General features: G+C 43.1%; 1 protein-coding gene across 4 annotated transcripts in view; it reads left to right on the top strand.

Moving 5' to 3' along the window:
- Nucleotides 1-15482, top strand: part of LOC139270369 (lysine-specific demethylase 4C-like) — a 632979-nt gene that overhangs the window by 150546 nt on the left and 466951 nt on the right. For all 4 annotated transcript variants that reach the window (XM_070888436.1, XM_070888434.1, XM_070888435.1 and 1 more), the window contains exons 6-8: nucleotides 6086-6135; nucleotides 8498-8601; nucleotides 11521-11658. In XM_070888436.1, the coding sequence (XP_070744537.1) occupies nucleotides 6086-6135; nucleotides 8498-8601; nucleotides 11521-11658 (292 nt within the window). The remainder of the gene's footprint in view (nucleotides 1-6085; nucleotides 6136-8497; nucleotides 8602-11520; nucleotides 11659-15482) is intronic.

Here is a 15482-nt window from a genome sequence, read left to right as displayed (position 1 = left end):
ACCCATCAGAATTTTAAACGTTTCGATGAGATCCCCTCTCATTCTTCTGAACTCCAGTGAATACAAGCCCAGTTGATCCAGTCTTTCTTGATAGGTCAGTCCCGCCATTACGGGAATCAGTCTGGTGAACCTTCACTGCACTCCCTCAATAGCAAGAATGTCCTTCCTCAGGTTAGGAGACCAAAACTGTACACAATATTCCAGGTGTGGCCTCACCAAGGCCCTGTACAACTGTAGCAACACCTCCCTGCCCCTGTACTCAAATCCCCTCGCTATGAAGGCGAACATGCCATTTGCTTTCTTAACCGCCTGCTGTACCTGCATGCCAACCTTCAATGACTGATGTACCATGACACCCAGGTCTCTTTGCACCTCCCCTTTTCCTAATCTGTCACCATTCAGATAATAGTCTGTCTCTCTGTTTTTACCACCAAAGTGGAGAACCTCACATTTATCCACATTATACTTCATCTGCCATGCATTTGCCCACTCACCTAACCTATCCAAGTCGCTCTGCAGCCTCATAGCATCTTCCTCGCAGCTCACACTGCCACCCAACTTAGTGTCATCCGCAAATTTGGAGATACTACATTTAATCCCCTCGTCTAAATCATTAATGTACAGTGTAAACAGCTGGGGCCCCAGCACAGAACCTTGCGGTACCCCACTAGTCACTGCCTGCCATTCTGAAAAGTACCCATTTACTCCTACTCTTTGCTTCATGTCTGACAACCAGTTCTCAATCCGTGTCAGCACACTACCCCCAATCCCATATGCTTTAACTTTGCACATTAATCTCTTGTGTGGGACCTTGTTGAAAGCCTTCTGAAAGTCCAAATATACCACATCAACTGGTTCTCCCTTGTCCACTCTACTGGAAACCTCCTCAAAAAATTCCAGAAGATTTGTCAAGCATGATTTCCCTTTCACAAATCCATGCTGACTTGGACCTATCATGTCACCTCTTTCCAAACGCGCTGCTATGACATCCTTAATAATTGATTCCATCATTTTACCCACTACTGAGTTCAGGCTGACCGGTCTATAATTCCCTGTTTTCTCTCTCCCTCCTTTTTTAAAAAGTGGGGTTACATTGGCTACCCTCCACTCCATAGGAACTGATCCAGAGTCAATGGAATGTTGGAAAATGACTGTCAATGCATCCGCTATTTCCAAGGCCACCTCTTTAAGTACTCTGGGATGCAGTCCATCAGGCCCTGGGGATTTATCGGCCTTCAATCCCATCAATTTCCCCAACACAATTTCCCAACTAATAAGGATTTCCCTCAGTTCCTCCTCCTTACTAGACCCTCTGACCCCTTTTATATCCGGAAGGTTGTTTGTGTCCTCCTTAGTGAATACCGAACCAAAGTACTTGTTCAATTGGTCTGCCATTTCTTTGTTCCCCGTTATGACTTCCCCTGATTCTGACTGCAGGGGACCTACGTTTGTCTTTACTAACCTTTTTCTCTTTACCTATCTATAGAAACTTTTGCAATCGTCTTAATGTTCCCTGCAAGCTTCTTCTCGTACTCCATTTTCCCTGCCCTAATCAAACCCTTTGTCCTCCTCTGCTGAATTCTAAATTTCTCCCAGTCCCCGGGTTTGCTGCTATTTCTGGCCAATTTGTATGCCACTTCCTTGGCTTCAATACTATCCCTGATTTCCCTTGATAGCCACGGTTGAGCCACCTTCCCTTTTTTATTTTTATGCCAGACAGGAATGTACAATTGTTGTAGTTTATCCATGCGGTCTCTAAATGTCTGCCATTGCCCATCCACAGTCAACCCCTTAAGTATCATTCGCCAATCTATCCTAGTCAATTCACGCCTCATATCTTCAAAGTTACCCTTCTTTAAGTTCTGGGCCATGGTCTCTGAATTAACTGTTTCATTCTCCATCCTAATGCAGAATTCCACCATTTTATGGTCACTCTTCCCCAAGGGGCCTCGCACAACGAGATTGCTAATTAATCCTCTCTCATTACACAACACCCAGTCTAAGATGGCCTCCCCCGTAGTTGGTTCCTCGACATATTGGTCTCGAAAACCATCCCTTATGCACTCCAGGAAATCCTCCTCCACCGTATTGCTTCCAGTTTGGTTAGCCCAATCGATGTGCATATTAAAGTCACCCATTATAACTGCTGCACCTTTATTGCATGCACCCCTAATTTCCTGTTTGATGCCCTCCCCAACATCACTACTACTGTTTGGAGGTCTGTACACAACTCCCACTAACGTTTTTTGCCCTTTGGTGTTCTGCAGCTCTACCCATATAGATTCCACATCATCCAAGCTAATGTCCTTCCTAACTATTGCATTAATCTCCTCTTTTACCAGCAATGCTACCCCACCTCCTTTTCCTTTTATTCTATCCTTCCTGAATGTTGAATACCCCTGGATGTTGAGTTCCCAGCCCTGATCATCCTGGAGCCACGTCTCTGTAATCCCAATCACATCATATTTGTTAACATCTATTTGCACAGTTAATTCATCCACCTTATTACGGATACTCCTTGCATTAAGACACAAAGCCTTCAGGCTTGTTTTTAACACCCTTTGTCCTTTTAGAATTTTGCTGTACAGTGGCCCTTTTTGTTCTTTGCCTTGTGTTTCTCTGCCCTCCACTTTTCCTCATCTCCTTTCTGTCTTTTGCTTTTGTCTCCTTTTTGTTTCCCTCTGTCTCCCTGCATTGGTTGCCATCCCCCTGCCATATTAGTTTAACTTCTCCCCAACAGCACTAGCAAACACTCCCCCTAGGACATTGGTTCCGGTCCTGCCCAGGTGCAGACCGTCCGGTTTGTACTGGTCCCAACTCCCCCAGAACCGGTTCCAATGCCCCAGGAATTTGAATCCCTCCCTGCTGCACCACTGCTCAAGCCACATATTCATCTGCGCTATCCTGCGATTCCTACTCTGACTAGCACGTGGCACTGGTAGCAATCCCAAGATTACTACTTTTGAGGTCCTACTTTTTAATTTAGCTCCTTAAATTTGTTTCGTAGTACCTCATCCCTTTTTTTACATATGTCGTTGGTACCAATGTGCACCACGACAACTGGCTGTTCTCCCTCCCTTTTTAGAATGTCCTGCACCTGCTCCGAGACATCCTTGATCCTTGCACCAGGGAGGCAACATACCATCCTGGAGTCTCGGTTGCGGCCGCAGAAACGCCCATCTATTCCCCTTACAATTGAATTCCCTATCACTATCGCTCTCCCACTCTTTTTCCTGCCCTCCTGTGCAACAGAGCCAGCCACGGTGCCATGAACTTGGCTGCTGCTGCCCTCCCCTGATGAGTCATCCCCTTCAACAGTACTCAAAGCAGTGTATCTGTTTTGCAGGGGGATGACCACAGGTTACCCCTGCACTACCTTCCTTGCACTGCTCTTCCTGCTGGTCTTCCATTCCCTAGCTGGCTGTGGACCCTTTACCTGCGGTACGACCAACTCGCTACACATGCTACTCACGTCATTCTCAGTATCGTGGATGCAGAGAGTGTTCGAAGATCAGGCCCTCAAATCTGGCACCAAGCTCATGGTCTACAGGGATATAATGATACCCTCTCTCCTGCATGGCTCAGAGACATGGACCATATGCAGTAGACACCTCAAATCGCTGGAGAAATACCACCAACAGTGTCTCCGCAAGATCCTGCAAATCCCCTGGGAGGACAGACGCATTAATGTTAGAGTCCTCGATTCGGCCAACATCTCCCACATCGAAGAGCATGCAGAAAGCAAGTGCAGGCAGCGGAAGGAGCGTGCGGCAAACCAGTCTTCCCACCCACTCTTTCCTTCAACGACTGTCTGTCCCACCTGTGACAGAGACTGTAATTCCCATATTGGACTGTTCAGTCACCTAAGAGTGGAATCAAGTCTTCCTCGATTTCGAGGGACTGCCTATGATGATGGTAATAAAAGAATATGGGGTTATGAATAGAGGAATAGAATATAAAAGCAAATAGATCAGACTGGAACTTTATAAATCACTGGTTAGGCCTCAGCTGGAGTACTGTGGACAATTCTGGACACTGCACTTCAGGAAAGATGTAAAGGCCTTAGAAAGGGTACAAAGGAGGTTTACCAGGATGTTACCAGGGATGAGGGGAGGAAAGGTTGGGAAAGTTAGGACTATTTTCCTTGGAATAAAGACGATTAAAAGGTAACCTAATAGAGTTTTTCAAGGTGGTGAGAGGTTTTGATTGAGTAGATTGAGAAAAATGATTCCTTTGGCAAGTGAGGCACTAGCTCGAGGTCACAGATTCAAAGAGGGGAATTAAGGAGAGGTTTTCTCACTGAGTTGTCGGGATCTGGAATGCTTTACTTGAAAAGGTGGTGGAAGCTAATTCCACAAGTAATATTAAAAGGGAGTTGGACAGGTACTTTGGACGGACAGAAAGTGGTGATGTGGGGCTGTTCTTTCAAAGAGCCAGTGCAGGGGCCAAATGGCCCCCTGTGCTGTAAGTTTGTATGATAATTAAATCTTATTGTAGTCTTTGGAGAGTTACTTGGTTAGAAGTTGGATAGTTGTGTTGCATGTTGGGAACACTGAAACAATGGCATGATTGAAAAGCTGGAAGTTCAGTTTCCCATTCACTTCCCTTCCAAATCTGTGCTTTGCTGTCCAGAGAGGAGGGGGCAGCAATGCACGGAAATTGGAAACAGTGTCCAGGCCAGGTTGATGCATGTGTTTCCTGGTCGCAAACTTTCAAAAAAAGGGCAACCCCCAACGGTCTCGGAGCAAAATCAGTGGCCGCTCAGTTGCAGAGCAGGGAATACTGAGAATGTGTGCCCTTCACAGAAAATTAACTTGTGCAGGTTAAAATATTAATAACTAGAACGTTGCTATGCTTTTACAGGTTTTTCCACTTTAAAGCATCTGGTTTACAAATATTCGTTGCAGAATTAACCATGCAGAAGTGACTAATGAGTGTCAGCAAGTTTTTGCCAGATTCAGCTTGGTTCTAACTGAATGTGGATCTGACTGAGGGATGTGAGGCATAGGGCTTAATTTTCCCCAGTGATTTGCACCGTTTTTTTGGCGCACGCCGCTTTTTTTGGCCTATGTTTAAAATATTCAAATTTCCCCAATCAATGTGCGCCAGCGTAAGTAAGTTAGTTATGATTTTTTTAGGTTAGTTTTTTTTGTATCATAGCAGGCGTAACCTGCCACCTGCGCCAATTCTGGCCACTTAGGCAAGTTTGGCCAGCTCCAACTTACTCCAATTCTTCTTAGACCGGCGTATATGGCCTCTGTAGAAAACCTTCTGATGAGTTAAGAAAATCAGCGCAGGTAAGTAAATCAGTGCACCAGATGCCTGGACAGCAGCGGTTGGAGAGTGGGTGGGGGCGGGGGGTAGGGAAGCCTTTTGGGCATAGTTAGGAGCGGGGACCGGGAGGGGGAGGCCAGTCGGCCAGGGATAGGTGCGGGGGATGGGAGGGAGGAGGCCATTCGGCCTGGGATAGGAGCAGGGACCGGCATCGGATGGGAGGGCAGGGGGGAGGGGAAACTTTAATAATTTAATGGAGGCAAGTTGCTGCAATATTTAATGTGCTTCAGTAGGTTGCTGTGAGCTGGCTGTACGTTTCCAGCCTCAGCCCGCATGTGACCCTGGTTACCGTGTCTTTTTGGCGCAGATCTTGGGCTCCACCCCCAAAACTAAATGACAGGCTAGGCGGCACTAAAATGAAGAATTCAAATGGGGAAACTTGGATGATTTTTTTTGGTATACTTGCGCCCCCCAAAAATGGGCGTAACTCTTCAAGTACGCCAAAAAACAGCTTTGGGGTAAATTGAGCCCCATATCTGTGTCTGCTGATAATTAAAATTTCTAAATCTAACAAAGGATTATAATCGATGTATCTGAAAGACGAATAGCACAATTCATCTCTAATACTTAAATAATTACACTCATATTTGTAAAATAATGTATGAAAATATTGTTACATGTCCAGTTTTGCATTTGATTGTCCCGTACGCTTTCATTATACCCGAGAAAGTCTTTGGTCTGCGTTAAGCTACATAGTCGGAACCCAGTTCTGAAAAAGGTTGAATTGACACTTTCATTGTTTCATTTTCAGGTATGCAATACCTCCGGAGCACGGGAAGAGACTGGAACGTCTTGCACAAGGTAATGAATTACAAAATGTTGCAATAAATCACATTTCTGACAGGAATGTATCCTTTTCACCATATTTGGCATATCCTGATTGTAACCTTTTCCTTGACACAGAGCTATAAATTTGGGGGGGTGGGGGGGTTGGGGTTGCTATTTTTTTTAATGATTTTTAATTAGCACAACCAATTCAAATCTCTTGTATTAAAGCACCAATTACAACTAGATGATATTTAACTGCAAACTTGTTAGAATTTGTGGAAATTAAGGTACCGTGTTATGCACTTGGGATCTTAAATTATTCTCGCCAAGGTTGAAAATGTGTGGTGACTAGTGTCATTTTTATGTTACTTGTGCTGCAGAAGAGTGGAGCTCTGAGATCTGTGACCAATGAGTGCTGCACTTCCCATTGTTATTTTACAATATGCCTTGTAGGGTCCACTGGAAATTCAGTAGGATGGAGGACAACACTTTATGCTTCCTCCAATGGCACCTATTGTGATGCATGAAAATTTGGGTCCTTGGTGTCAATGGAAGTAGAAAGTTTTTTATGCTGATAGGTATGTTACATATGTGGGGATGACACATTATAAATTTTAAATTGCCTTAAGATTAGCATATGGCACTGTGCTATGTAGCAATTGAAAGTCTGTCAAGGAATATTAAAAAAAACATTACAATTCTGAAACAAGTGTTACAAATGGAAATTTGATACATTGGGACTTAACTAAAGGTCGCGACTACTGCCAACGAACCGGAAGCATTCTGCGCATGTGCGCTTCTGGTTCTTAATGAGCTCAAATGTGCAACAATAGAAAACATTTGCGCATGCCTATTGGGAATAACTTGACTATAATAGTTTCAGGCTGAAAGTCGCAGTGGAAATTAAAAGCAAAAAACATCGGCCCAGGGACATTTCAGTAAATAGATTAACCTTGGCTTTAAATCCGTACAGTAACAGCAGTTGCGGGGGGTGGGGGGGGGGGGGGGTGGGGGTTGGTTGGGGGAGGGTGGGGGGAGTTCATTGCTTTATAATTTTATTGGACATCATGGGCCACCCCGACCTGCGAGAGTACATCTCCGCAGGTCAGGGCTATAAAAAGAGCTGGAGCGCTGGGCCCTGGGACATCGTGTGTCACCCTGACCTGTGAGAGAACATCTCCGCAGGTGTTGGGGCTATAAAAAGTGCTGGAGCACGCTACTGCAGCTTCCAGTGCGAGCTGACACAAATGTGCGACGGCTTCGAGGTGGGCGACTGGGTGAAGTCATCAGTACCCAGGTCGCCGTTTGGAGCATGGGCAGGAGCATCGGCGGGGCCCTGGTAAAGCAGAGGAGCGGGAAGGTCATGGCAACTTGTGACAAGGGATCGGGGCAGAGGAGTGATGAGGGATTGTGGCTGAGATTTGGTGGGTGATCGTGACGGAGGTTCGGCGAATGTTTGGTGCGGAGGTACGGAGGGAGATCGTAGCGGAAGTGTGGCGAGTGTTTTTATGGCAGTCTAGCGGTGAGGGATCGTGGCGGAGGTACAGTGAATGAGGGTACGGGGCCCAGAAGAGCTGAGGTCCCAGAGGCAGCATGAGCGATGTGTGCACGCACTAGGTCCGTGCAGCAGAGCAGATCTCCAGTTATCCTGGTTAGCCCTTGCCACTGGATAAAGGCCTAGCCCTGTCGAGCCCGTGTGGTGGCTGATGTAATAAGTGATTGTTTTAAAAAAATCCACGCACAGACATCTTCCACCCCCTCAATTGGAGTTCAGGATTGAAACATCGGGTCCTTCATTGAAACATCTGCGAACTCATATGGAAGCAAGTCATCCTCGTTCAAGGGACCGCCTATGGTGATGATGAATTGTATTTGATGGGAACTAGTTCATTTTTTCCCTTGCCCCTATGTGGTTTATATGAACAGTGTGACAGGACTGAAAGTAAAAATATATTTTTGAAAAATGCAAGTTTGGATGCTTTGCTTGAAGCAGTATTACGTAAAGGAAAACAAATATCTCATTACGCATTTTCATTAATCAAACTACAAAAGTCAAATAACATTAAATTATTCAATGTCAGTTGACAATTTTGAAAAGCTTGGTCATTTTTTGCTATTACGATTCTAGGAGCTGAAACATGACCGTTTCAGTAGAGTTAATAGGGTAAAACTATTTGAAATGCATTGTTTTAAAAATGAGCAAAGCAACTTCAAAGATAGTTTGTTAAAAACAGCTGTATCTAAAGTTGCTTTTTGTGTTTCCTCTCTACATAAACAGGCTGCATGTTCCCTTTGTAGTGGGAAGGATTGCTTAGTGCTTCAAGCTAACTTGTAAGATAACATGAATTACCCGATCGTAATATAAATGTAATTGTAAAATATTGGTCATTTACAGGTTTCTTTCCAAGTAGTTCCCAAGGATGTGATGCTTTCCTACGTCACAAGATGACCCTTATATCACCTTCAATACTAAAGAAATATGGAATTCCTTTTGACAAGGTATTTTATATATATATAAAAGAAAATAAGTACTATTCTTTTTGAATGGATTTTTAATTATCTCTGCCATACTCCCAGAATCCTGGAATTGGTCAATATGGACAGTGTATTTATGAACACTGATTCACAATCTTTTAAGATGAAGTGTCTTTTATTAGATAGTAACAAAACATTGTTAAAGAATAACACCATTAAATATGTTTATTTGAAAAATGAGTGTGCTGGGTAATGCTTTGCTTCGTATCCCACTTTAGGGATTTTGACAAAAGGCCATTTAAAAAAAAAAGGTTTTCAGTTTAAAAGGCTGTTTTGTGTTTGTTATTTCCCATATGCCATATTTTGGAAGACTCCTCTGAGGCAGTTACACAAAGTAATACTCACATTTTAAACAAAAATCTACTGTTTGGATTTGCAGAGCTTTGCTAGAGCACACAAATCTAGGCTGACACTCCAATGCAGTGCTGAGGGAGTGCTGCACTTTCTTTCGGATGAGACATTAAACTGAGGCCCCATCTGTGGATGTAAAAGATCCCATGGCACTATTTCGAAGAAAAGCAGGGGTGTTCTCTTCAATGTCCTGGCCAATATTTATTCCTCAATCAACATAAAAAAACAGATTATCTAGGCATTATCACATTGCGCTGTGCGCAAATTGGCTGCCGCGTTTCCCACATTACAACAGCAACTACACTCCAAAATAACTTAATTGGCTGCAAAGTGCTTTGAGACATCCGGTGCTATATAAATGCAAGTCTTTTTCTTTCTTTAGACAATAGATCATAAGCAAGTTGGTGCAATTTGGGAGTAATCCTATATAAATGTAGGATGGCAAATTTAAAAGGCTAAATTATTTACCTTTTCAGATGTGCTATTCTTTATTTCGTTAAGTTAATGCACAAGGAGTTCTTTAACTTTGATTATTTAAAAGGACTTAACAAATGTTCAATATTTTAACAGAAATTTTGTCAACAATCTTTTCCTGAGTTTGAACGCCAGGCACAATTTCCAAATATTTGACACTCAAATTGGAATCCTGAGTTTGAATCTTAATTGCAATTGATAACGGCATTTAGGGATCCTGTCGAGATGAGATCGAGAATTCTAGTCTCAGCCAGAACAGTTCAGCAGGAATGTGAGATGTGCAGCAAGAACAATTTCCTTAAAAATGTTCTTTATTCAGACTTGTTTACTTATCACCTTGTCTAATCCTTTTCCTGTGATTTAACTGCAAAACTGGCAAACTTATTTTGGTTCAAAAAATATTTGACATTTTTTTGAATTCTTCGGAATAAATGGATCTGATCTGATCCCAAATAATTATATCAGTAAATAATAATAAAAACAAAACTTGTGGACATTGACTTTTGCAGTTTAATCTGCACATCTGGGTTTAAAATTATTTGAAGCACTGCTGATCTGAATATTTGATAGCAATGAAACCACAATTGCTTGTGTGTGCGTCACTTTATACAAGTGATGATACAGTTCCAAGCTTTCATAAGCATTCATTTAATTTTAACTTTCTATTTAAGGTATTACATTTGGAGATTTAGTAAATAATTTCTCTTGTCTTTGTACAATTTACAGCCAAATTTAGCAGGTCAAGAGTATCAAATGAACTGAATTTGTAATTTCAGATTGTGCAGGGGCTATGTTATGAATAATATACTTAGTTGAATTTAGAATGCACAGCAGATAATGTGAAGTATCTTTCCTCTTACTCCCCAGTTGTACTGCATGTTTGACATGGGGTTGAATTCCATTGAAAAAGGACAGGCTTTTTAAAATAAATATTGATTTAAAAAATACTTAAATCTTCCCTGCACTGCACCACTTGATACATTACAGTGCAGTATAACTGGAACTTTAAAAACAATCACTTATTACAGGTGCTGCTAGACCAAAATGCAGAATTTATCTCATGGAGTCCAAAGAAGTGAAAAGGGCAGGCAGTGGTGAAATACATTAAAATTGAATTAAAACTATCATTTTGAGTGCCAAAAAGAAGGAAATATGTTGCCACCTGCATTTCTGAATGAGAACAGGAGCTGAAAATAGACTGTGAGCTAACTCTAGATTCTTGTGGCACTGAAACAGAAATGTGTTGAATCCTGATATGCTAACCAATGAGAAATGGGTGAGAGCTGAGCTGTCACTCACCAGTAGCACCTGTAAAACACAACGTCGGGGGAGGTATTGAGAGATACTGGCACCCAGAAATCCAATTACTTCCTTGTTAAGTACATTTGATACCACTGTTGCCATCTTGACCATCTCAAAAATGTCCGGTTTTTGGAATTCCGGATTCAGGACATTGTACTGTACCTGTAGAATTATTCAAATGTTAGGAAATAGCCTTATTATTCCAAGTCTCATTCTTAAGCAACTAAAATTATGTTAAACTCCTTGGCTGTTCTGTTTTGTCATTCCCTACCCTTCATTCATTCCTCATTCTCTGGTAACAGTTCAGATAGGCATTTGAAGAACATAAAAGCACGAATGCTAATGTGCAAATGCAGTACTGAAATAATATGTGACTGTGGTTGAAATATCTCAAAAGTAGAGAAAGTGGCATAAGTTGGTTTCTTGGTTTCTGGAAGTGTGTTACACTGTAAACACAACACTAAGCAATCATGAAGTAAAACAATTCCTGAAATTTTCTTAAAAAATGGAAACTAATTGCAATTCACAAGTTTTTTTTCCTTGTAGGGGAGAGCTGCCCAACCTATTGTTCTTCAGTTGTGTAGTATGTAAGCATTGTCAATAGAAACTTGTTTTTCATGACATAATACATGAAGAAAGAATCCAGAAGCTATTCTGTTATGGTAAGCCATAGCAATTAGGTATTATATTATGAATCCTAAAATTAAACTTAATAATTCTCCAACCTTAAGCTGCTTTGTACATTATTTCATGCAGATTACACAAGAAGCAGGGCAGTTCATGATCACTTTTCCATATGGGTACCATGCTGGCTTCAACCATGGATTCAACTGTGCTGAGTCAACAAACTTTGCCACCATTCGATGGCTTGATTATGGAAAAATAGCTAAACAAGTAAGTGACAACAAGGATTGCAAGTGGAAAGTATTAAATATTTTTTGTGTCTCACGGTAACTGAAGATCACAAAATATTAACCACTCTACGGCAGCCATATCTGCTGAATCACTGTGAACACAGAAAAAGGAAAGTTTGTATAAAAAGAGCACTAGATGCTAATCATTGAAGATTATTTTTTGACTTTTTAATAAATTGCCCTGTAAATTGCAGATATGTCTAAAGGCCCTCTCTCTTTCCTTCCCTTTCCCCCTCTTCCTCCCAAAAATATGTGCTTCACGTGTGAATTCCTCTTGGATCAAAGATAGACCTAGCTGGGACTCCATCGACTTTGATAACATCAGTTAACCATTGTAAACTTCCTGCCAAGTATTTGTCTGTCTCACTACTGTACCTCGTGTTAAAATCCTTGAACTTCTGTTAGCACATATTCTTAATAATATTCAACGTCAGCACAGCAGTCAGTGACAGTGTTGTCATACACCCCATTCCTACCACTACAACAACAAAAATTGAATGGAAAGTGAATTACATTTTTATTTTGCAAATTATATTTAAAAGATACCAATTTATATACCCAGGCATGGAAACAGAGGTTTGAATATTTTTAAAATGTCTTATCCAGCACCAATGTCCTTTGCATTCACAGTCAGACTATCATTTTTGACATTTTTGTGTGAATTTGTTTTGTTAAATATTGTAGCAAAATACACTGATCTGAATTTTTAGCTTTTTAATTCAATGACCTCTTTGGATAGCGCAGTATATGTATTTGATAAATGACTACAGTAAATTGGAGAGATTACTTTGTATTTCATGAGTGTTATCATTTATTCTGCATGCATAATAATTTCCCAGAATTTGCGCATGCTGGGGCTATTGTGTTTTCTCAGCAGTGTCATTGTTCTACGAGCCATGATTCCCCAGTCCCATCTCAGGGTTCATGCGAAGGAGGGCTCAGAAATTCTGTGTCCAGAACATGCTCTCAGCATCCATTGGCAGTCTACAAGGGAGATTATGATTTCATTGACAGTTGGTGGATAGGTACTGATGTAAAACATGGAACATTGCATATTTTGGGCTAGAAATTCAGGTTTTAGCGATTTCGCCGTTTTTGGACGATAATTGCGACAGAATTATTTTTTTTTGCGCCGAAGTACCGTTCTCGCTGGACTAGCAAAATTTGCCAAACCGTGACCGGCGATAGCAATAAATCTGGCGTTTCACAACTGAATTTGTGCGCTGGAGTCAAAATTTGCGATCGAAAAAATGGACCTTCTGTGCATGCGCAAATTTTTTTTTTTCATTTTTATTAGCCATTTGTTTTTCTTTCCACATTTCTGGTCAGCTGTCAGGGAGTGCCCGCGCCTGCGCAGTACACCCAGGGCTGAATCAGCCATTTACAGAGTGCAAACATGATGGAAGAAGGAGAGGGGAGCAGGCAGAGAGCCAAGAAGTTCAGTAATGAGGTGAACGATGATCTGTGGAGAGGAGATGGAGTGAAATTAAATAGCAAGTAAACCCCTCCCAGCGGTTCTTGGGCATCTTTGGACCAGCATATCTGAGGAGGTGTCTTTCGTGGACGATGTAAGGACCCACACCCAATGCTGCAAGAGGTTCAATGACCACTGCAGGGCCGTCAGAGTAAGTAATATTTTTATTGATGCATTCCTTTCTTACTTAAATTATAAATCTGACACGTTAGTATAGGTAGGCTTAGTGTTGCACCGTATTTGCCATGAATGATCCTTACACATTATTAAGACTGCTTTCTGAGATCTTAAAAGATGCTTCTGTACTTCGATGTCTTCCTCAGGAATCACATGCAACTTCCAGGGCCATTAAACAGAGGACTGTATTAAATGTACACAGTATAGTATAAGTGCTTTGATGGCTATCTGTGTGTGCCACAAGAGCAGAAGGGCCCTCTGGTAACCATTCCCATTGTCATCTTTGCAGGGAAAGATGTTCCACAACCGCCGAGAACAGCGATGGACAGGCGGCGGTCCACCCAGAGCAATGTAGACCTGGAGGAGCGCGTGGCAGATCTGATAGGTGCCTCAGGGAGGTCAGCTCCCCATGGGGGTGCTGGGCCCCCGTTTGAAACTGATGGTATGTCCTGCAAAATCCCCAGGCTGGGTTGGGGCAATGTGATGTTGTGTCTGTGGACTAGGGTTGGGGCAATGTGATGATGTGTCTGTGGACTAGGGTTGGGGCAATGTGATGCAGTGTCTCTGGACCTAGGGTTGGGGCAATGTGATGCAGTGTCTCATACTAGGGTTGGGGCAATGTGATGCAGTGTCTGTGGACTAGGGTTGGGGCAATGTGATGCAGTGTCTGTGGACTAGGGTTGGGGCAATGTGATGCAGTGTCTCTGGACTAGGGTTTGTGCAATGTGATGTGGTGTCTGTGGACTAGGGTTGGGGTAATGTGATGCAGTGTCTCTGGACTAGGGTTGGGGCAATGTGATGTGGTGTCTGTGGACTAGGGTTGGGGCAATGTGATGCAGTGTCTGTGGACTAGGGTTCGGGCAATGTGATGCAGTGTCTCTGGACTAGGGTTGGGGCAATGTGATGCAGTGTGTGTGGACTAGGGTTGGGGCAATGTGATGCAGTTTCTGTGGACTAGGGTTGAGGCAATGTGATGCAGTGTCTCTGGACTAGGGTTTGTGCAATGTGATGCAGTGTCTCTGGACTAGGGTTTGTGCAATGTGATGCAGTGTCTGTGGACTAGGGTTTGGGGCAATATGATGCAGTGTCTCTGGACTAGGGTTGGGGCAATGTGATGCAGTGTCTGTGGACTTGGGTTTGTGCAATGTGATGCAGTGTCTCTGGACTAGGGTTTGTGCAATGTGATGCAGTGTCTGTGGACTAGGGTTGGGGCCATGTGATGCAGTGTCTCTGGACTTGGGTTTGTGCAATGTGATGCAGTGTCTGTGGACTTGGGTTTGTGCAATGTGATGCAGTGTCTCTGGACTAGGGTTTGTGCAATGTGATGCAGTGTCTGTGGACTAGGGTTGGGGCCATGTGATGCAGTGTCTGTGGACTAGGGTTGGGGCAATGTGATGCAGTGTCTGTGGACTCGGGTTTGTGCAATGTGATGCAGTGTCTGTGGACTAGGGTTAGGGCAATGTGATGCAGTGTCTGTGGACTAGGGTTGGGGCCATGTGATGCAGTGTCTCTGGACTAGGGTTGGGGCAATGTGATGCAGTGTCTCTGGACTCGGGTTTGTGCAATGTGATGCAGTGTCTGTGGACTAGGGTTGGGGCCATGTGATGCAGTGTCTGTGGACTAGGGTTGGGTCAATGTGATGCAGTGTCTGTGGACTTGGGTTTGTGCAATGTGATGCAGTGTCTCTGGACTAGGGTTGGGTCAATGTGATGCAATGTCTGTGGACTAGGGTTGGGTCAATGTGATGCAGTGTCTGTGGACTAGGGTTTGTGCAATGTGATGCAGTGTCTCTGGACTAGGGTTTGTGCAATGTGATGCAGTGTCTGTGGACTAGGGTTGGGTCAATGTGATGCAGTGTCTGTGGACTAGGGTTGGGTCAATGTGATGCAGTGTCTGTGGACTAGGGTTTGTGCAATGTGATGCAGTGTCTGTGGACTAGGGTTGGGTCAATGTGATGCAATGTCTGTGGACTAGGGTTTGTGCAATGTGATGCAATGTCTGTGGACTAGGGTTGGGGCAATGTGATGCAGTGTCTGTGGACTAGGGTTGGGTCAATGTGATGCAGTGTCTGTGGACTAGGGTTTGTGCAATGTGATGCAGTGTCTGTGGACTAGGGTTGGGTCAATGTGATGCAGTGTCTGTGGACTAGGGTT

The sequence above is a fragment of the Pristiophorus japonicus genome, chromosome 1, assembly GCF_044704955.1.
Source record: "Pristiophorus japonicus isolate sPriJap1 chromosome 1, sPriJap1.hap1, whole genome shotgun sequence".
Lineage (NCBI taxonomy): Eukaryota > Metazoa > Chordata > Chondrichthyes > Pristiophoridae > Pristiophorus > Pristiophorus japonicus.
This window is presented reverse-complemented; position numbering and strand designations above follow the sequence as displayed.